Below are 23806 nucleotides of genomic sequence, written 5' to 3'. Positions count from 1 at the left end.
TTATAACCGTATTCACATCATCCTGTCTACGTTGTTTCACTTTATTAACAATAAAATTAAAGCATGATTTAAGGAACTGCCTATTTTCATTGTGATATTGGCAACTTAACAGAATCCACAAATGTTGAGGCGTCGTGTAGCTACATTTATATAAGCGTCATCTTCACTGTATGCATATTTATAACAAAACGAAGCCTACTATATAGCATAACTGCCTCCTTACACTTTCCTTGAAAAATATAAAACATCCCCTTTCTTTTGCTGAATATCAGTTTTAATAAACAATAATGGCAAACAATAATAAAACTATAACTAACAATAGGTTTATACGATATAGCAAATAAAGGCAAGCAATCAGTCAATGTGCAGGATCAGTGTACGGGGTTACATTAATTATTAACTTATCTTTGTGCTCGGCCAAAAGCCGTTACCTGAGAACAAGTAATAGATTCAAAAGAACATTAGATAGAGACAAGATGAGTTAAAAATCACGTTTAACAACTGTAGTGAGATAAAATCCAGCGAAAGATCCGACCTGCACTGCTCTCATCTGGGGAGGTGTGCTCAAAGCACCTGGGCTCAGACTTCCACATGCGCTGCAGCGCATGCCAGAATGTGATTACGTGATGTGTGCTTTCCTCAGTGTAGTGTGGATGGAGAACTGTTCAGTAACACAAGATGAAACGCCAGTGTGGACGTGGATTGTTTTCATTTTAAAACGCTGCTTTGAATCTAAAAGGTATTTGTGTAAACAGGGCTAAGACTACACATTTTAGAGTTTACAGTAAAACTACACATTTAAAGTCAGTATTGACCCAAAGCCCCAAATAAACATTTAAAATTAAGCACATGATTTGTTTAATTAATAATTATAATGCAACAAGTTTACTCTCTTTTTTTAAAAAGTAAAGTCCACTAATCACTTTTCACAGTGCATAATCATATTCATTATCATCATTGAATGACATGGACCAACTCTGGCTAAAAGTGGAATGGAAATGAAAGCTTTAGCGATAGTTCTCCCAGGAAGACTGAGATGTCACGTCATTCATAATAATTATCTCGTCAGCCTTTAACAACCGAGTAAGCTATATATAAGCCCATCTAAATCTGTTTCGCTGTAATCAGGTGACGTTGCAGAAGTTTCCCTCCATCCTCCCCATCACCACCACCACCAGGTCGGCTTTGTCTCCACTCAACGGGTTGGCTTTGCCCTGCCTTCATCTTCAGGCAGGATCTGCCAGCTCATCCAGAGTTCTGCACAATATGATCGTGGCTTACGCCAAAGGACTTTATGAAAGGACCGTAACAAACTTACATTTATGCAAACCATTCACAATAAATGTTCAAACGTTTCTCTGCCTCCTAAAGTCTTTCGGGTAAAAATGCAAACAAAAACCACCTGGCTCAATTTTCAGCTTTATATTTATTAAATGAACATGAATGCAAATTAGTGTGTAACATCTCACATGAGCTGTAGGCCACCTTCGCCAACGGAAAGAGTTATATATAAAATTATTATTGCCTTCATAGTTTCAAAACACCATTCCTTGAGTGCGTCACGTCAAATGCAGCCCTCGCTTTCAACTCAGTCCGACTGAGGGGCCACGGAGAACCCGCCTCCATTTAGAAACACACTTTGGTAAGCTCTGGAAAAAAAGCTGGCCCAAAACAGTCACTGCTTTTTCCCAAATGGTGAGGAAAACACACTTGTTCGGGAAGAAAAACAAACAAGTAAACATCGGGGGAAACATTCTTACAAAACCTGAAAGCGCCAGGCGGCCTGGTCTTTATAGTCCAAGCAGTCGGCCGCCGCAGAGCTGAAGTTGAGTTTCCATGATGACGCCACTTGCTCTTTGTAATCCAGACAGTCTGAAGAGCTGAAAGGCAGCGCGGTGCCACCGTACCCCTGGTGATGAGGGTGGTGCCCGCTGCTCTGCCCAATATGGTGAGGATGATGGTGTCCTGAGACTGCAGCGGCGGTGCTCAGCTGTGAGTGATGGGCATGCGGGTGATGGTGGGCGTGGCCGGTCATGGGTGCCAAGTAGGATCCGCAGTCCATGCCTCCGAAATAAGAAGCAGCGTTTGAGGTCGGGTAGCCCTGGGCGTAGCTGGGAGCCTGATTGTAGGGCATGGGGTACGACGGGACGCCAGTGGTCCCCCCTCCACTAGACATAGCCCTCTGCATGCAGGATGCGCTGGCTGGAGGCGAGATATCAGGGAGGGAGGGGGGTGCGGGGACTGGAGAGACTGGTGCGGGACTCCAGATGGACGGGACAGGTGTTCCTGAGGACGAGCTGCTGATCAGACCAACTCCGCTAAGAGCAGACGGGTTGGAGCCCGAGGATGAAGACGAGGATGAGGATGATGAAGAGACGGCAGGGGGAGTGAAGTGGCCGCTGCTCTCAGACCCCGGGCTCTCGCGGGACGGAGACGGTTTCTTCTTTGCTGGACGGATCTTTGAGTTGGTGCTGCTCTGCTGCTGCTGCTGGCGACACTTTGCTCTTCTGTTTTTAAACCAAACCTGTTCATTATAAAATACAACATGGGTTATTCAGGGTGTCTGCAGGGTCTTAAAAAGTATTAAAAGTTGATAAATCAATGCAGAGATATTTAAGGCCCTTAAAAAGTATTAAGTATTGTCTTCTGGGGTTGGCTTAAATTGATTAATGTATAAATTAGTTGATTAAATGTACACCTTTAATATACTTTAGGGCTGATTAACACTGAAACACTTAACTGAATTGAGTTAAATGAGCTTAAAGGAATAGTTCACATAAAAACGATGATTTCCTCAGCTTTAATTCACTCAAGTGGTTCTAAACTTTTATGAATTTATTATTTTTTTGAAGAAAGCTGAAAACCTGTAACCATTGACGTTCATATGAACCAAAAAAAAAAAACCCAAAAAAACAATGCAATTCAACGTTTATAGCTTTCTTCAGAATACCTTGCTTTGTGTTCAACTAAAGAATGAAAGTAATACCGGCATTTACCGGTTTGAAACAAGTAAATGCTGAGTAAACCCTTCATTTTTGGGACGAACTATCCCTTTAATCTAAATTGAGCTACATATTGACAGTACCCAACAAACAATTTTGTGTTTAATAGACGTCTAATTGACATCTAAACATAGACAGCTTGGCTAAAACAAGGCTAAACTAGGGAAAATCGAATAGAATAGCCTAAAACTAGACTAGTCTTCAAATAGACAGAATAGACAGACTTTATATGTGTACTGTAGTCATTTATTTCTGTTTATTTGATGACTAGTCTAGTTTTGGCCTGTACTTAGACGTCTATTAGATTTTTAATGACAGCCTAAATTTAGCCTTGTAAGCCAAGACGACTATGTTTAGATGCCTATTAGACATATTTCAAAAACAATAATGCTGGCTGGATATTGTCCTATGAGTTTGGTTTAAATGTATTATTGTAGAAATGAATTGTTTAAATGTACAACTTTACAACACTTTTGAGCTGACTAAAAATTTACTGTATTGAATTAAATGAGTTTAAAGGGATAGTTCACCCCAAAATTGTTTAAATGTACAACTTTAAAACACTTTAGAGCTGACTAACACTGAACTGTATTGAATTAAATGAGTTTAAAGGGATAGTTCACCCAAAAATGAACATTTCCTCAGCTTTAACTTATACTCAAGTGGTTCTATTAAACTGTTATGAAATGAGTTTTTCTATCAAACACAAAACAAGATATTCTGAAGAAAACTGAAAACCTGTAACCATTGACGTACATATGAACAAAAATACAATGTAAGTCAATGTTTACAGCTTTCTTCAGAATACCTTGCTTTGTGTTCAACAAAAGAATGAAAGTAAAACCGGTTTAGAACAAGTAAAAGATGAGTAAACCCTTCATTTTTTTTGAATGACCTACCCCTTTAATCTGAATTGAGACAAATATTGGCAGTATTGTCTTCTGAAGTTGGTTTAAATGTATTAATGTAGAGATGAATTGTTTAAATGTACAACTTTATTACAATTTAGAGCTGATTAACAATGAAACATTGAACTGAATTTAAATAAATGAGCTTAAAGAAATTTTTTCACCCAAAAATGATAATTTCCTCAACTTTCTGTCGAACACAAAACAAAATATTCTGAAGAATGCTGAGAAAAGGAGCCATCGACATCCATATATATATGAACAAAACATACTATGGTAGTCAATTAATATTTTTTTTTCTTCCAGTATATCTTCTTGTGTCGAAGAAAGAAACTCAAACAGGTTTGGAAAGAGTGGAGGACAAGTAATGAATTGTCATTTTTTGGTGTAGAGCTGAAATTGAACTCATTTTATAATTGATGAACATGGATACCGAACTGAAAACTGAAGACATTTGACTAAGCAGAGTTGAATAATGACAGTATCAGATGAGGAGGAAAAAAGAGTGAACTGAACTGAACTGGATGATGACACTAACTTCATAAATTATGAACTTTGCAACACTGAAACATGATGAACCGAACTGAATCAGCTAAATTTAGCTGAATAATGACCCTGGTTTCTTCTACAGCGCTGTTCAGAACTCAGTAATAATAATAATGATTCATAAACCTGTTATTAAACTGAACTGAACGTTATTATTCAAGTTAAACTGACTTAAAGGAAATTAAATGAATCAAGCTGAATTATGACATTACTATTTTCTGAACACTACATCTGTTTATTGGAGATTTATGGGATGTTTTCTGTATATTTACGCTTAGGATAGCATTATGGGAACTTGATCTCTGATTTTAATGTTGCACATTTAATCCTGCAACTTAGAAATTTTTTTTTTGTGGTTATTTAAATAAACACATTGTGTAATACAAGATATATTTTAATAAATCTGTAAACAACCCAGTTTTGTATCGTAATTTACAATATATCATTTCAGAACTACTAAAAATGATAATAAAATTCACTCTTAATAAATTTTTAAACACCAAACGTTGTCAGAGCAGAGATAAAAGTCTGATAATGTATTTCACAAAAAGTAAAATAATGGGGGAAAAACACCCAAGAATCACAAAATAGGAACTGTTAATATTACACTGTAAAACCCAACAGTCAACTTTATCAAATGAAATGAGGGTCCTTAACTTACAATATACTGAAAGTTAATTCTACTCATTTGAAAAGAGTTTTGAACTCAGTGGTTTTACTGTGCTCAGACTGCTTCATTTAATCAAATGGATTAAGTTCACAGTACTCATTAGGATTAGTTTTTGAACTCAAATGGTTTGTTGCAATCAGTTTCCTCAAACAGCTTGAGTAACCTTAACTTTTTGGGTTTTACAGTGTATTAATATCTTTTAATGAAAAGTTTATAAATAAACAATTACCCACTGACGCATCTGTCACTGAACTGAATTTAACATCAAAACTGATTGATTATAAAACTGAATTCTGCAGAGTAATGACTTGGTTACGCTTTATTTCTTTGTTATCTTATGTAACTGCTTGAATCATTGGTAAACGTTTAACTAACTTTGAGTTTACAGTGTTACATGAGTTCAAAAATAATGTCACATAATTGTCTACTATAATTGATCTTGTTTCAAAAATAGAAGACAATTACTCATTTAAAGCGGTAGTTCACCTGCTTAAAATAACAATTTCATCACCGTATACTCACACACTTAAGTATTTCCAAACTTTAAGAATTTATTTCTTCTGTTGAACACAAAAGCAGACACTGCATCCAGTTTAGGATTAAATAATTCTATGGAAGCCATTGTCTGTTTTTTTCCTCCGCAAATATTTTGCGCTATATCTTTCTTTTGTGTTCGGTAAACAAAGAAACTCAAACACTCTGTAAAAAATACTGGGTTCCACACAATTCACTCATGTTGTCCCAACACAAATCGATTAACTTTAGTGGATTGAATATAAAACAATTAAGTTGTGCCCCCAAAACTTAAGAACTGTGTTGTTTCAACTTCTTTTAAATAAGTCGTTTGAACAAGCACACTGTAAAAAAATCCTGGTTGCCTTAAATTTTTAGGCTGAATCAAACTAACTTTATGAGTCTATTGAACTTATATTGTGTTAAACCCATTTAAAACAGTGTGCACAACTTATAAAATTAAGTTAGAACATTATTAACTTAGTTTAATAAGTTACAATTAACTGAAAACATGTGCTGTCATGACTAACTGATCATGAGCTAAAGTAATTTTTGAGTGCATTTTTGGAACAAATGAGTAAAGGATTTAAATTTTTGAGTGAACTATCCCTTTAACAATACGTTTTCCTGTGTATCTGAAGCTGCTTTTAAATATTTTAAATTATATAAAGTGCTAAATTAACATGAAGACTAATACAAATTTTTGCTGCGTTATTTTTTTTTTAGTTCAATTAAATAAACTTTTCTAGTCATTTCAACTTGCATTCCTCAAACTGCCTAAAAATATTAAATATTGTCTAACCTAAAATGCATTCAAAACCTGATTAACTTCTTAAAATAAGTTAAAGCAACATAAAAATATATATTTGTTGATTTTTTTAACGGTGTATAAGTAGCCCGAAAACACCCACCTGCACTCTTGACTCGGGCAAATTAATCTTCAGGGCGACCTCCTCGCGCATGAAAATGTCAGGATAGCGGGTTTTAGCGAACAGACTCTCCAAGATGTCCAGCTGAGTGCGTGTAAATGTCGTCCTCTCTCTTCTTTGTTTACGAGGATTCGCTACAAAAACAAAGACAACCAAATGAGGTCTAAAGATTTTCACCATCTTGCGTTTTCTCTCAAATATTCATTCATTTCTTTTCTTTTCGGCTAAGTCCTTTTATTAATCAGGGGTCGCCACAGCGGAATGAACTGCCAACTTATCCAGCATATGTTTCACTCAGTGGATGTCCTTCTAGCCGCAACCCAGCACTAAGAAACACTCACGCACCCTTGCAATCACTCACACATACTCTACGGCCAATTTAGCTCATTCAATTCAACCATAGGTCAGCGCATGTCTTTGGACTGTGGGGGAAACCGGAGCACTCGAAGGAAACCCACACGAACATGCAAACTCTTCGCTCAAAATGCTTTAAAATAATTTTAAAGTCGTCCTATGCTATTGCAAACAAGAAAAGAAAAAGAAGTAGATATTTACTTGCTCTTTTGCATAAAGAAATGTGATGCTCTTACTGGGATATCCCACAGAGGGATGCAGGAGGTCCATGGTTGCCCCGCCGAGCCCCAGCCCGTTCATGGCATACGGGGCCTGCTTGAGGTATGACATCATTGTTGAGCTCCAGGGAGACACCTGCAACAAATATAAATTATTATTTAAAAATATATATAATAATAAACGGGGCAATAAACAGTTATAAAATGATAAACATATGCTGAAAACGTTGGCGGTCCAAAGGGACTAAGCAGAAAATAAAATAAACGAATATCATAATAAACGAATGCACGCAGCATCATATTTAATTGGTCTACAGACACATCAAACGCATGTCGCAAGAGTGATCAGTCCGAATATGACTAATGTCTTTCCATTGATGATCTCTTTTTTCACACTCGACTAATCAAGGGCTTCACACACTAATTGGCCATTTACATGTCATGCCCTGTTAAGCGCTCCTGACGGACTAAACGCCGCGGACTGTTTGATCTTTTCTTTTGTTTAAAGTTGGCGGCAGAATTATGAATTTACTTCACGCGCGTTCTAATCGAACAGATGGCGTCAGATTCACTAAATAAATCGACCCATTTCCTCCACGTCATATTTTAGAACTTGGAGCTTTTAGAATCAATTCGAACACTGTATGATCAATTAGTCCTGACAGCATGTTTTAAGTCATTATAACTCATTAAACTAAGTTATTCATGTTCTAATAATTTTTTTAAGTTACACAAGCTGTTTTAATTCAATTTAACATGATATAAGTTCAATAGACTCAGTTAATTTGATTCAACTTAAGAATTTAAATATTTTTTTTACAGTAAAGAAATCCAGTTCTAGAACAAATATCGCTAAAAGTGTTTGTGTATTCACAGAAGTCAAGCACATAACTTTTAAGACTTTGTTTATCCCTTTAACTGCCCCACCAAGAAAATAATGTTTGGATTGCACTTCTAAACTCCCAATGTCGCTAAAGTTAACACACTCAATGCATTTTTTTAACACATGCATAATTTTTTAAAATATCAACCTCTACCAAATTCTTGATATGGCGATTAATGGTAAAAGCACAGGAATTGATGCATATACTATAAAAAAATCTGAAAATATGAAGTGTAAGAGCATTTTACTTTTTATTCATTAGTTTTCTTTTCGGCTTCATCCTTTTATTAACCTGGGGTCACCACAGCAGATGAACCGCCCCAATTTATTTAAGAACAAAATCAAAATAAACACTTTTAAAACACTAAATCATCTTTATTTTTTGAAGTATGCCATAAAACATATATAGTATTTCTAATCATTTATTTTAAATACAAAACAATTGGTTTATATTGTAATATTATGCGTATTATAATACGTTTTCATTATGACTTAAAATAATAAGTAAATTATTCGTCAACCTAGAAACGAATAATTAAAACAATTCTCAAAAACTACATAAAAAATATTTATTAATTTAGCATTAACACGAGAAGCCCCGAAACGCTTGAAGATGAGTTTACGTGATGGACAGAAGGCCGCTCGAGATAGCCAAACTCCAGGTTTATGCGCATTCGGAATGATTTGGGAGGACCAACCCGTGTTTCGCTGCAATTGTCATGAGGCAATAGTACAAATGTATTAAGACAAAAGTTCTGTAAATGACATGTTGCGCTTTTTCTCCGTCGCTCATGCCTATGAATGGCCCCATTAATCCCACGCTGAGGACAGATAACATGGGCCTAAAGACTCCACAATCGAGCTTTAACTATATGTAAATGGCCAGTGAGTGTGCAAATTATTCTCCATAGCCATTTAGATTAGACCCAGAGGGGACTCCATTTGCAGAAGAAACCTTATCAACTAAATAAACGACAAACTCTGCTTTTCGGGCTGATGCAAACTTTGTTAATTACAGAACGCCTGCAATCGCGATCGAGTTCTGCTCTCAAAGCAACATCTCAAGCTAAATATAGGCTATTAGTTTAGAAATAGGCTACACATTAGCAATACGTTTCTTTTGTTTTTACATGTAATAACACTCAGTTTTATTTGCTTTTTATAGCCCATATTTGAAGATTTAACTTAACCAAATATATATATGAACACTTTAAATATAAGCAATGCTTTTTTTTCGATTCAGTCAAAGCTAATTATTTCCCTGAAATAACAACCATTAAAAATTCAATAAATAACTTATGCAAATATATATTTAGCCTATATTTCAATATATTTGAGCTATTTTCCTAAATCAAGCAATTTTACTTTAAAAGTACACTGTAAAAAATCCCGACTGCCTTAAATTTTCAAGCTGAATCAAATTGAACTTATGAGTCCATTGAACTTGTTAAACTGACTTAAAATAGCTTATAAAATTAAGTTAGAATATTATTAACTAAATTTAATAACTTACAATGAACTAAAAACATATTCTTCCTTTCAGGACTAATCAATCATATAATTTTTACAGCCTAACTCAACTTTTTTACTCTTTAAATGTTTATACGCAGCATGATCATTTTGAACAAGCCTAAAAATTTACCTCAACGTGTAATTTATTTTTTAAACTTAAATTTATTTTAATAAAACAGAATGTTTTCAGTGTTACAACATGCAGTGACATTTATTAATTTACTTAATGCAAAAATCCGATCTGAATGACAGAAAGTGGTGTGTTAAATTTATACAAAAATTAAATCATTTTAGCATATGTTAACGAAACATTTTGCTTTACCTTTTTGTCTTGATCTTCTGTGATATTTTCTTTGAGATCCGTAAACTGAAAATCCACAAAGCCAAGAAACACCTTTTTACTTTTGAGAGGAAGGCGACTCCAGCTGATTAGCCAAAAACAAATTAGCCAAACTTCACAACAAGTTCCCAATTTGCTTAAAGTCCACGCATATGCGCTGTCTAAAGAGGATCCTTGTATCCAAACGTAATATTATCGCTGATAAGCAATGCTGACGGATTGAGATTGATCACCTTTTTGATGGCCTGTCCGTCTATGAGCAAAAGACACCTGCAGTCCCGCCCACCCCGGCCAATCAGAAAGCTTGCTTGCTCTCACAGACGACTGCTCTAGCCAATCAGAAACAAGAAGAAGTAATAAACTCCTCCCGTTTGGGCGACGCAATATTGACCTGCAGTGTGAATGTGCGAAAACAAACTATTTCAATACACTTTTAATTCTTTAGTGAGACTTAGGAAGTAAATACGAATGATACAAATATATTATTCTTAAATCGATTTACCGTCTGGCCGATGGAAAGGCGTCGCGAGTGAGGATCAATTTTACACTGTAAAAAATTACATGATCAATTAGTACTGAAAGGATGTTTTTAGCTCATCATCACTTAATAAAATCATGTTCTAACTTAATTTTATAAATTACGCAAGCTGTTTCAAATCAGATTAACATAATATAAGTTTAATGGACTCAAATAATTAACTTGATTCAGCTTAAAAATGAAAGGCAGCCAGATTTTTTTACAGCCTATAAATGTCTATAAACTTCATCCACTTACCCTTCAAAGAAGTTTGAGTCTTAAAAGAATTTAAAACACTTTTAGACAACAGTAAAACACAGTTTCACGGCATTTTAAGTTATTCGTCATTCGAGTCCATGCTTTCTCTGATATGCGGGTCAGTCATTGTCCAGATTTATTACGTCATTAAAAAATGGGCTACATTTAATACCCTGCCATACATAACGAGTGAGTTCAGTTTCAGATTCAAGCTTTTAAATAGGCTATGTTTTAAAATCTTTTTGTGAGGCTTAAAAGTAAAGCAAACAAATTCACACAGAAAAAAGAGCAATAAAATTAGATTAAAATGCTAAAACTAAAACATAATGGATTGACAAAATTCTTAGCCCAGGCTATAGTTTTATATTATTATGTTATATTACTCAAATAAAAAAGTTAAACGATCATGTAAAACATTATAGGCATATAGAAAGCAACAAAACACAATGTAAAATAATTAAATAAACAAAGTAAATTACGACAATAACGATAAAATAATAATAACAGGCCTAAGCTAATGTGGCGTAAATGCTACAGCTGTCAAAATAAATAGTAAATAAATACATAAAAGTAGTTATAATAAACACAACTGTTTATAATACAGTGAAAAATCGAAGATCAAGTCATAATTAGTTTTGTTAAAAGGCTTATACATTCTTGATATCAATGACTAAAAGATATTAGGACTGAAATTAACTAAAAGGTCGATAAACACTGTTGTAGCATATTCACAGAAAGCAAGCGACATTATGGAGCTATTTAGACTTTGTATAAAGTATTTTTTGGATATGAAAACGGCTTTTTTATAAAATGAAAGATGCTTTATAATGTTTTATATCACTCTAAGAAGTATGGGTTGTATAACAAACTCAACATTGGGTTTAATATTTGGAAATATTTTTTTAATTAAAAATGTCAATTAATTTTGAAAATAATTGTCAATATTTGACATAGGCTAGTTTTGGCTTAAAACAACCAAACATTTTTATAGATTGAACGTTTTTTTAATTGAACCTATTATAAGCTAAAAACCGTCGCACCAATATACACAATGATGAGATTACAACAAAACCAAGAAGAATCAGCTCTGACTCCTTGAAAACATATTTGCGCGCGCCAAAGTCTGTTAAAGAGGATCGATCCCGTAAAATCAAGATATCTGCTGGCACTAACCTATTGTCCAGGGGTATTTGTGTAATCCCAAAATGCAGTAGAGTTTCCTGAGCAGTATAAACCCGTAAAGCCGCGGGATCAGCCGGCCTAAAGCGACCGAGTGCGTGTGTGTGTGTGTGTGTGAGAGAGAGAGAGTGTGTGTGTGTGTGTGTGTGTGACTAGCCTCTTTGCCAGGCGGATTGTCGTGTCGTCTCTTGTAAATTGTCGGCGCTTATTAAAACGATGGTGCATAAAATCCCCTGTAAAGCCCGAGTTGTCAGAAAGCACGAGCCAGATCTGTCACTCAGCGCCACTTCCGGCAGTAGAGCGAAGTCGCGGGAAACTTTTACACCTGGATGCGGAGAATCAGCAGGTAGAGCCGACTTTCTCCATCAGCCGCTTAAAAAAACATTTAAATCTCATGCTATTTAAAGAAATGTTTGATATAGGCTATTCATGTATGTGAAAACAACGTTGTTCTTAATTTTGGTTGCGTTAAAATAACTTTCGTAGCAATTTTGCGTTGGATCTACTTAATTGTTTAAGTAAATCGGACTAGAAAATGATCTTAAAGTTGAATTCCCGTCATTGAAAATTTAAATAAAACTTATTTCTTAATTTAATTATAAAAATGTAACACTTCTTTGTGCTACATCATACGAAAATGTCATCATTTATTTGAATATTGGCTCATTTGTTTGGTTAAATAACGAGGCCCGTGACCCATATAACTTTTTAAATTTTGTGATGAATAAGTTGCTGGATATTTATATTATTATGCGTTTTATTTTTCTTAAAAGCTTTGCTTAATTTAATAAACTTTACACAATACTTTATGCAAAACAACAACAATTATATATCTATTTTATTTTCCACAAGTTTTATTATTATTATTAATAGTAGTATCAAACTTTTACACAACCTTTGTAATATGTAGGCTACATTAAAATAATGATGAGCTATTATTATTATTATGAGATATATAATTATTATTATTATAATGATAATAATAAAAAAACAAGTTTTGGAAAATAACAAATATATTATTATTATTATTAAGTTGTGGAAAATAACAAATATATTATTATTATTATTATTATTATTATTATTATTATTATTATTATTATTATTATTGATATTAAAGTTGTGGAAAATAACAAATATATAATATTAATAATAATTATTATTATCAAACTTTTATGCAACCCCCCTAAACAGCACTCATTTGGAAACCCCACAAACAGGCTATGTAAATTCACTAATTTGTTTTCTTTTGAGAAACAAAATGTTATTCAAAGTTTTAACGAACTAAAATAAAAGTAAATGCGACACTTCAGTTCAGACATGCTTTAGATATTGACGTCTTTGTTATAAAACACTTCTCTTAAAGGAAACAGTTGCAAATCAGCCTAAACAGCAAGTTATTAAAAAATATGCATTTAGATAAAGTTCAGTGGCATCACAATGGTGCACACCAAATTAAACAAAATATACAGTTTAACTTTATTACTACTTTTAACAGGACAAAAAGACTTTTGATGCTTGTTTAAACTACTCGAGTAGTTGAGCTGAAACAACACAATTCTTAATGGTTTTTGGAGGACAACTTAATTATTTTTTGTTTAATCTACTTAAAGTTATAAAAATGAAAAGTTAACAACGTTTTGTGCTAAAAGAATTAAGTTGACTTATTAGTTTTTACAGTTTTAAGTGGATCGAGCATGAAACAATTAAGTTGTCATAATAAGACCTTAAAAATTGTGTTGTTTCAGCTCACTTTATACAAGTTTTAACAAACAGCAAACATCATTTTTTGAGTGTAAGAGAAATATGCGCATATGAGGCAAACCCCTGATAATTTGGTCCTGAACAAATGTGCGGCAGGTAAACGAGAGCAGTGATTAGATCCGAGTGTCACTAACCGATCTGAGCTTTTGTTCATGAGAAAATTCAACCGGCAGCTGCTGGCAGGAACACACCCTTCCTCCAGCTCCCAGCTGATCTCAGGTCAGATTCAGCGTCTTTAATCTCGATCATGTGATCCCTGAGACGCGGAGAATCAGACCCCAGATCAGCTGCATAATCCGAGACTCACGCCAGCCCTCAACACTTAACCTGCATACATTATTCAGAGGATTAATATTAGGTTTTCTGAGCTGTGTTACATTACAAACACTACTCACTCAAAAAGGAATAATTTCTGCTGCTTGTTCAAACTACTTATTTAAAACGAGCTGAATCAACATGATTCTTGTTTTTTTTTAGATGACAATTGTTTTATCCACTAAAATTTGTAAAAACACTGCGCTATATGCACACACACTTTTAATTTTCAGCTAGGCAGCCCAGAGCTTCAGGTGAACTGTCTTTCCATTACAAAATTGTCATGTTTAAGATCCGATTTCTTTCAAAATCAGCAATCTTCACTGCCTGTTTGATAAGCTATATGATGTGGGTCTCAAATCGGACAAGAAGTACTGCATTAAATCTTGCTTTCCCCCCGCCATGTCTTTAAAATATGGCAGATTATGTTACCCCAGTATTTTCAATGGAATTTCTGCCCTAGCCTGTTTCTGCTGACAGTGCTAGTGGTTACACTGTCTTTCATCTCCGTTTGCGCTTGAACAACTAAATGAATGCTTCAGTCTATTTAACTGAATGTATTGTAATTACATTGCAACATCGATGCTGTAAAAACAACCTTGTGAACTTCTCTCAGGCTCAAATTAAGTTTTAGAAACAGAAAAAATCTAATATTTGGGGAAAATTATCATATAGGGGTAGTACAATAGAATCCTGACTTTTTTTTAGAGAGACCTTCACATGCAAGGCATTCTGGGATGTTGCAGATTTGCAACATTGGCCCAGTGTGGTAATTAGACACTGACGACTGAATATGATATAAACAATAACTTTTTATATACAACTTTTCAAACAATGTAACACATTGCTTTTCTGAGGCAGAACAACAACAAAAACAATATGGGATCCACATCCAATATATCAAATCCTCATTGAGTAGGTCATGTTTCCAAGTCACTTTGTCATGTGGTACTCCATTTTTGTCATCTGGTGTGCAAGTAGGGATACTGTTTGTTGCTAATGGACAACAAAGTCCTGCAGTGGTACTTCTGAGTAAAAAAACTCATAAAATATGTATCTGGAGTAATAAGGTAGTTAGTTTTTAACTGTTGCAAATCTGCAATGCCTGCCTTGAGAGGGTTAAGCTTTCACTGGAAGTTTATCATTGGCTATTAAACTATTAAACTCTAGCTGTGCATAGAAGAGCCCATTAAGTTAACGTAACCGAATTGTCTTGGAGAAACAAAAGAATTAAGTTAACTAAGTAGTTTTTTTCTTTTACAAATTTAAGTGCATTATAGTTGTCAAAGAAAAACCCCTCAAGAATCATGTTGATTCAGCTCATTTCAACGAAGTAGTTTAAACAAACCACACATGTCAGTTTTTAGAGTGTAATAATGCAGGTACGCACAAATTCCTGCAAATAAAGCATTCTTTTTGAATTCTAAAAAAAGTGATGGGTTGTTGTAAGTCAAATATGGACCACCTTTGAACTGAAAAAAAAATTCAAAGATAATTCGTTGGATTTTGTAATTTTTTTAAGGTAAGTGGTTGTAAACAATTTATTTGGGTTGAATTTAAGCAAACAAAATAAGTTGAACATCACTACATTTCATTTGTTTGTTTAAATTCAACATATAAATTGTTTACAACAATTTTGCAGAAATATTTTTCTATCAGTGTGGGTTAAAGCATGTCATTTAAATGTAAATAAAAACAAATTACTAAGCTAAAACAAATATTCTATTTCAAGCGCCACCATCGCACCAAAATATACAATGATTAGATTACAACATACTGTAAACCAATAAAAAATCAGCTCGGACCTCTTTAAAACATATTTGTGCACACCACAGTCTGTTAAAGAGCATCGATCCTGTAAAATCAAGATATCTGCTGGCACTAACCTATTGTCCAGGGTTCATTCATTCATTTTCTATTCAGCTTAGTCCCTTAATAATCAGTGGTCACCACAGTGAAATGAACCGCCAACACAGCGATTGCCCTTCCAGCTGCAACCCACCACTGGGAAACATCAATACACACTGATTCACACACATACCCTACGAACAATTTTAGATTACCCAGTTCAACTATAGCGCATGTCTTTGGACTTGTGGGGAAAACCAGAGCACTCGGAGGAAACCCACGCCAACACAGGGAGAACATGCAAACTCCATACAGAAATGTCAACTGACAAAGCTGAGGCTCGAACCAGGGACCTTCTTGCTGTGAGACGATTGTGCTACCCACTGCGCCACCTTAATTGTGTTAAAAAAACTCAATGTTGGTTTTGACCTTATTTGACCTAAAATTTGCTTACAACAACCCTGATCTGTTTCGAGTGAACTTTTGCCATGTATTCGGGATCCACAAAAAAGTCCTTTAGAATTTTTAGCGTGTTAATTCACAAATTTTCCTTCGTTTTAATTTGTCAGCGGTTGCCACAGCGGAATGAACCACTAACTATTCCGGCATTTGTTTTATGCAGCGGATGCCATTCCAGTCGCAACTGATTGGGAAACACTCATTTACACACATACACTTCAGGCGTATGGTTTTTACCCAGTGATGGGTTGCAGCTGGAAGGGCATCCTCTGCATAAAACATATGCTGGATAAGTTGGTGGTTCATTCCACTTTGGCAACCCTAGATTAATAAAGGGACATAGCCGAAAACAAAATGAATGTTAATGTTAACACAGCCACGGTGACGTCAGTGATGGAGACTAAAAGCCAAACACTCAGCGTGAGTGTGGACATGGAGATAATGGAGAGCAGGGGAGTGTGCAGCTGTCAATCACAGCTCAGGGGTCCCGCCCACCTCATTAACAGAGTAAACACAAGCAGGAGTGATGAGAGAAACAAGAGGAGAAACTCAGGAGGAGAAACCAGATACACTGCCTAAACACACACACACACACACACACACACACACACACACACACACACACACACACACACACACACACACTGCAATGACAAAATACACCCACATTTCCATCTGAGTGGTGTTGCATAACCTCCAAAAATTACTTCACTTCATGACAGTTCATGACTTCAGTGCTATACTCTTAGCTAACAACAACCAAAAAATAGGTTGGCTAATTGGGAGAATAATCAAAGTTAGAATAAATAAATAAATGAATAAAAATTTAAATAAAAAATAAATTAATTATTAATAAATAAATAAAATAAATAAATAATAATTAATAAATAAGTAAATAAATAAAGAATAAATATTTAAATAATAAATGTTTTGAATAATAAATGTTTTGACTCTCAAAGTGCCAGTAGATCCAGAGTTTAAGCTAAAAAAATCTTCTTTGATGAGCCAAGTTCATTTTTACCAGTCTAAACACTTACAGTTGAAGTCAGAATTATTAGCCCTCCTGGATATTTTTCCCCATTTTCTGTTTAATGGAAAGGAGATTTTGTCAACACATCTCTAAACATAATAGTTTTAATAACTCATTTCTAATAACTAATGTCTATTATCTTTGCCATGATGACAGTAAATAATAATTTACTAGATATATTTCAAAATATTGGTATTTAGCTAAGCGACATTTAAAGGCTTAACTAGGGTAATTAGGCTAGTTATTGTATAATGATGGTTTGTTCTGTAGACTATCATAAAAATATATAGCTTAAAGGGGCTAATAATTTTGACCCTAAAATGGTTTAAAAAAAACTAAAAACTGCTTTTATTCTAGCCGAATAAAAATAATAAGACTTATGAGACTTTACCCAAAAGAAAAAAAAATATTTTAGGAAATACTGTAAAAATTTCCTTGCTTTGTTAAACATAATTTGGAAAATATAAAAAAAAGAAAGAAAAAAATAATCACAGGAGGGCGAATCATTTTAACTTCAACTGTAGTTCTGCAGCATCTAAGCCAACATAAGAGTTTCATCTTCATAGCATACGACTTGCATCTGAACGCAGCCGTTTCCAGCTCTTTCTTTCTCAAGGCTCACGTTATAACTTGCATGGCTGCAGTAATCTCCTTCTCTCTCTGTGTCCAACAATGCGCTTCAGTGGTTTCCATGTGAAGCTCACACAGCCTGGCAAGAATGTGCAGGTTGAGATCCTCCTGACCCACACAGAAACCACCCGAAAACAAAAAAGAGAGGGATTAAGAGCTGCCTGCAGGACCGGCCCCATTGACTGACAGACAGACAGACGGATGCACGGATGGACATACAGACAGATAGTTACAGACAGACAGACAGGCAGGCTGATAGAGAGACAGACAGACAGACTGAAAAACAGACAGACGGATGCACGGATGGACACACAGACAGATAGTCAGAGACAGACAGACAGACAGAATGAAAGACAGACAGACGGATGCACAGATGGACACACAGACAGATAGTCAGAGACAGACAGACAAACAGACAGACAGACTGACTGACAGACAGACAGACAGATAGACAGACAGACAGACAGATAGACACAGACAGATGGACGGACGGACGGACAGACAAACTGACACACAGATAGACAGAAAGACAGGCAGTCAGACAGACAGAAAGAGACAGTAAGACAGACAGCAGAAAAGCTGACAAACAGATAGCCAGATAGATAGAGACAGAAAGACAGACAGACATATTGATAGACAGACAGATAGAGAGACAGACAGACAGACAAATTGATAGACAGACAGATAGACAGACAGACAGACAGACAGACAGACTGAATGATAGACAGATAGACAGCAGAAAATCTGACAAAGATAGACAGACAGACAGATAGAGAGACAGAGACAAACAGACAGACAGATTAATAGACAGACAGATAGACAGACAGACAGACAGACAGACAGACAGACAGACGGATGGACAGACAGACTGATAGACAGACAGACAGACGGATGGACAGATGGACAGACAGACAAACAGACAGATAGCAGAAAAGCTGACACATAGACAGACAGACAGAAAGACAGACAGATAGAGAGACAGAAAGACAGACAGACATATAGCAGAAAAGCGGACACATAGATAGACAGATAGACAGACAGACAGACAGAGACAGAAAGACAGACAGACTGATAGACAGACAGACAGAAAGACAGACAGATAGAGAGACAGAAAGACAGACAGACAGACATATAGCAGAAAGGCTGACACATAGACAGACAGACAGACAGACAGACAGAGAAGCTGAAAATCAGAAAAAGCTGACACATAGACAGACAGACAGACAGAGACAGAAAGACAGACAGACTGATAGACAGACTGATAGACAGTGAGAGTGACTAATAGACAGAGAGACAGACAGACGGACAGACTGACTAATAAACAAAGAGACAGACAGACAGATATTGATCCAGTTGTGTGGAATGATAAGAGCAACTATAGATGTGCATTTCCTGAAGGAAACACAAGTGCTCATGGAGAAGAGGGAAAGTTGAGTGCTGACATTTAGCTTGTTTGATGATGCCATGATGATGTCATCTTGATTTCTATTAGCTCTGAAGGTGACACAACTACATTTCTGGAGTATTATGTGCCTGGCAATGTGGCAAAGTAAGGAGGAGGGTAACTTTAATACTAATGTTACCATGTTGATTAATATTTCGGAGACACTATGATTAAATTTAATAAAATTGAAAAGTTTTGCTTTGGTAACAAGTTGAAATAAACTGAGAATTTTGAAACTGAATAAATTATTTATATATTATTGTTTTTTTCCTCTATTTCAGGAAATAGCTTCATGAATTTATTTAATAATAGACTGAAAAAATGTGTTTGATTGGAGTAAACCCAGTTCACAGTGACGTTTTCACACTTGTGCTGTATTTGCGAGTCTTCTAGCGAGTCATTTTCTAACCAATTCCCAAAAAACGTGAGCAAACAGCCTTGGCTTCCTCCACTTAATCTCTCTTTCATAATCTCATTACTTCATATCACACCAGCAGATTATGAGAAGCAATCTCCTAATTACCATGTCAAAAAAAATACAGCATTGAAGCCAATTGAAAAGTTAAGCCGTCCGGTCATCAGACTAATTAAAATCTATTGATTATGGATGCGAATCTTTATCTGATGGATTGGCCATGGTGAGCGGAGCTGCCATACAAACGTCAGAATCGATCAGATGGAAATGGACTGTTTTAAAGGCTGCTTGACATATGGACGAACCCGCCGGAGTAATGCTTTTGTACAGCGGCTTCTGGCTGGGTTAAGCTGGTTATTGTCACTGAAACATATGACAAATTCAGATAACAAAGAGCGCCGTTTATGTAATCAGCATTTGGTTCTCTGCATTCAAAAAAAAAAAAAAGCCTTTTCCAGAGGCAAGAATGTGACATATCCATATTCAGATGGATGCATCACACACACACACACACACACACACACACACACACACACACACACACACACACACACACACACACACACACACACACACACACACACACAGACTGATCTATGGGCTGAATCCAATTTATAACCAGATGATAATCGGCCATGCTGAGATCAGTGTTCACTAATAATCATGCTTTGGTGGTTGTTTAGCAGGATAGTAAACATAGCATTAAATGCTTGCCATTTCAAAAGTTACACTTGTAAATATATGTGTACAAGATAAATACAATTAATATACAGTCAGAATCATAACCCCCTTTGAATTTTTTAAAAATATTTCCTAAATTATATTTAACAGAGCAAGGAAATGTTCACAGGATTTCCTATAATATTTTTTCTTCTGGAGAAAGGCATATTTGTTTTATTTCGGCTAGGCTAAATTTTTTTAAATACCATTTTAAGGTCCAAATTATTAGCCCCTTTAAGCTATTTTTTATTCGATAGTCACATAGAATAAATAGAATAAACTATTGTTATACAACAACTCGCCTAATTAGCCTATGCTGTCTAATTAACCTAATTAACCTACCTAAGCCGCTAAATGTCACTTTAAGCTTACACTTTAAGCACTAGAAGTGTCTTGAAAAATATCTAGTCAAATATTATTTACTGTCATCATGGCATAGATTAAATAAGTTATTAGAGATGAGTTATTGAAACTATGCTTAGTAATGTTTTGAAAAAATCTTTCCATTAAGCAGAAAGTGGGGGAAAAAATAAACAAGGGGGCTAATAATTCTGACTTCAACTGTATAAAAAAATAATAATTTTAAATACCAATTCTAAGTAGTGAAAAAATTAATAACGGTAAAAATGTATTTGACAGTTTATGAAAATGTTTATACTTCAGTCTTTTTCAATTTCATTTTTATGGTTACCTTTAGTAATTATATATGTGTGTTCTTGAGATTTTTGGTAAACATAGCATAAGATATTAACAGTTAAATAAAATGTATAATTACATATAATATACTGCATATTATAACAAGCATTTCATTCCAGTTACATTCTTAATATGTTTGTTATTTATCAAAAAATAAAAAATAAAAAATTTCAAATATATATTTAGAACATAAATAAAATAATGGTCATACATTTTTTTTTGTAAAAAGTGAATAAAACATGAAATAAAAAAATAAGTGAAATAAAAATACAGACATATACGTTATTTAAAAAAAACATGTCTGTACTTTTATTTCACTTGAATTTTATGTACTTAATTTGGTGCATCAAGTAAAACTAAAATGAGAAAAATTGCTTTGGCAACAAACTAAAACAGATAAACAAAATTGTGCTAAATTAAATTTGACTTGTATTTCATAGCAGAGAATACAACAAACATTATTTACTGTGTTTCTCATGATTTTTAAAAATTTTTCAAAATAAACACGTATTCCAATTTTGGTTTTTGCAACACATTTCAAAAAAGTTGGATCAGTAAAGTGTTTACCACTTTGTAATGTTGCCATTCCTTTTCACAACACCTAAAATACGTTTAGGCACTGAAGACACCAAGTGTTCCAGGTCTCATTTTGTCCTATTCCACCTACAAACAAGTCTTAAAGTGGGCAAAAGTACAGGATCTTCGTTGTCGCATTTTGCTCTTTAAAATGCGCCACACATTTTCAATTGGATCCAAGTCAGGACTGCAGACAGTCCAGTCAAGTACCTGTATTCTCTTCTTCAGCACCCAGGACGTTGTAACGTCAAATTATAGTAAAAATTACCTCTACTTTCTCTTCTAGGTGTTAAAATTTGTAACTTTTATTTGATTTCTTTTAAATTTATCAGTAATATTCAACCCAGACTCATTCTGATTATGTACCCCAATATACATTTCTGGAGAGCGCCAAATACCAGTTTTTGTTTCGCCAATCCACCAGAGGCCACTGTGTACGCTTTTTGAGATCTCAGAGAGTGCCATTTCCTCCTGCTGTTCTCACGTCAATTCACCAGAGGCCATAGACGACTGACTGACTTACTGACTGACCCACCCTCCTTCCCTGAACCCAACCATTAGTGTTTTCGAAAGCACAGATTGACCAGCGCCCACCCACTTACCTAAACCCAACCAACAGTTTTAAAAAGCAATACAGAAATTTACTCAATCTGTGCTTGTGAAAAAAAAATGAGATAGAAACTGTCTAATATTAAATAAAAATAAAAATGAATAAACTAAAAAAAAAAAACAATTGTATTAAATGTATTGGTATTTTCCCACAATATAATTCGGTCTTTACAAACTTCTTTATTTTCCCTCTTGTTTATTTGTTCTCTTTTTCTGTCTCTCTCAAATTTATTTTTATTATTATTGTTATTATTATTTTTTTCCTTCTTGTCTCTCAAATAACTCAGTGCCTTGAGATATCTTCAAAGGTACAGATTGTATTAGAGATAGAGGTGCATGTGAAGTGGGGTCCTGGCCCCGGCTGGTCCAACAACAGATTAAATAATCAAAATTATAAAAAAAAATGTTTTTAAAAAAGCAATTCAGAAAAAGAAAATCCCTCGCAGCATCCTGATTTTTATTACGTTTTCAGATTTTACCACATTCTCACCCTGTTATTTACTTGTTTATTTTATTTTTTGGCTTCTGTTTTTGTTTTATCTGCTTTCTGCAACCGTTCTTCGCCAGACTCGAACCACATTGTCATGGTCAACTCATCTCTGCAAGTCCGCTGACGTACAAGGCGAGCTACTGGACAAACTGGTAGCAGCGGGAAAGCCGTCCATACGGAGGTAAGCAGTCAGCTGTTAAGCACGAACAGGAACGGCATCATGCTGCACCATAGTGTTCGTTTTAAAGACAAAATACAGCCATGCATACTTCTGGCTACATAACTTGCGATCTCCAGAAATGTATATAGGGGTAGGCTTTCAGAATGAGCCTGTGTTGATAATATTAGCAGTTACTAATAATACTAAAACTAAAACAACTGTGTTTAAATCTTATATATCCTCATATTTGTCTGCTAGACACCAATAGGGACACTTCTGTGCACAATGATTATGCATACATACTTAAAAATACACACTAATGATAATGTCCAACTACTCGTATTCACGCAGCCAGATAATAAACAACCACATCACAAATTAATATTCAAATAGAAAACAAACAAAAAAAGTACTAGCAGTTGCATATATCTCATGGCATGCAAAAAAATACAACCCTGAATTAATAATCGCAAAACACCCAGAACATTTTAGACTCGTTTTTGCCACACTTTCTTTTCACGAAGGCCACATATTTCCGACATACGACTTTCTCTTAATCTGCAAAGCTCCTTAAAAAAAAGCTCCCTCTAAAACTTCACAGTCTTTTGTGCGTCTGTTTTATTGCGCTTCACCCTGTTTGCTTTAGATAACAAATCTGCCGCTCGCCCTCAGGGTAAAGGGAGCATTACAAATTAATCCCAGCTTTAATAAGTCCAGAGTAAGCCCGAGTTTTTCCCTTCGTAAGAAAGAGAAAGAGGGAGGGTCAGTGGGCAAGATGAAAAGGAAGAAGGGAAAGAAATATATTAAAGCCTGTGATCACAGTT

General features: G+C 35.0%; 2 protein-coding genes across 20 annotated transcripts in view; one reads left to right on the top strand and one right to left on the bottom strand.

Moving 5' to 3' along the window:
* Positions 1-252: 252 nt before the first annotated feature.
* The window catches only part of otx2a (orthodenticle homeobox 2a), a 238850-nt gene continuing 215296 nt past the window's right edge, over positions 253-23806 (bottom strand). For 5 of the 19 annotated variants that reach the window (XM_087235153.1, XM_087235155.1, XM_087235154.1 and 2 more), the window contains 4 exons: positions 9858-9902; positions 7159-7276; positions 6551-6702; positions 253-2524 (listed from right to left, as the gene is read on the bottom strand). In XM_087235153.1, the coding sequence (XP_087091279.1) occupies positions 1757-2524; positions 6551-6702; positions 7159-7276; positions 9858-9902 (1083 nt within the window). In that variant the 3' untranslated portion in view covers positions 253-1756. 19 annotated transcript variants of the gene reach the window in all.
* Positions 11968-23806, top strand: part of gprin3b (GPRIN family member 3b) — a 72015-nt gene continuing 60176 nt past the window's right edge. The window contains exons 1-2 of the mRNA XM_087237761.1: positions 11968-12175; positions 22900-23003. The gene's annotated coding sequence lies outside the window, so the exon portion shown is untranslated. The remainder of the gene's footprint in view (positions 12176-22899; positions 23004-23806) is intronic.

Source organism: Danio rerio, chromosome 1 (assembly GCF_052040795.2).
Source record: "Danio rerio strain M-AB ecotype USA chromosome 1, GRCz13ab, whole genome shotgun sequence".
Classification (NCBI taxonomy): Eukaryota; Metazoa; Chordata; class Actinopteri; order Cypriniformes; family Danionidae; genus Danio; species Danio rerio.
This window is presented reverse-complemented; position numbering and strand designations above follow the sequence as displayed.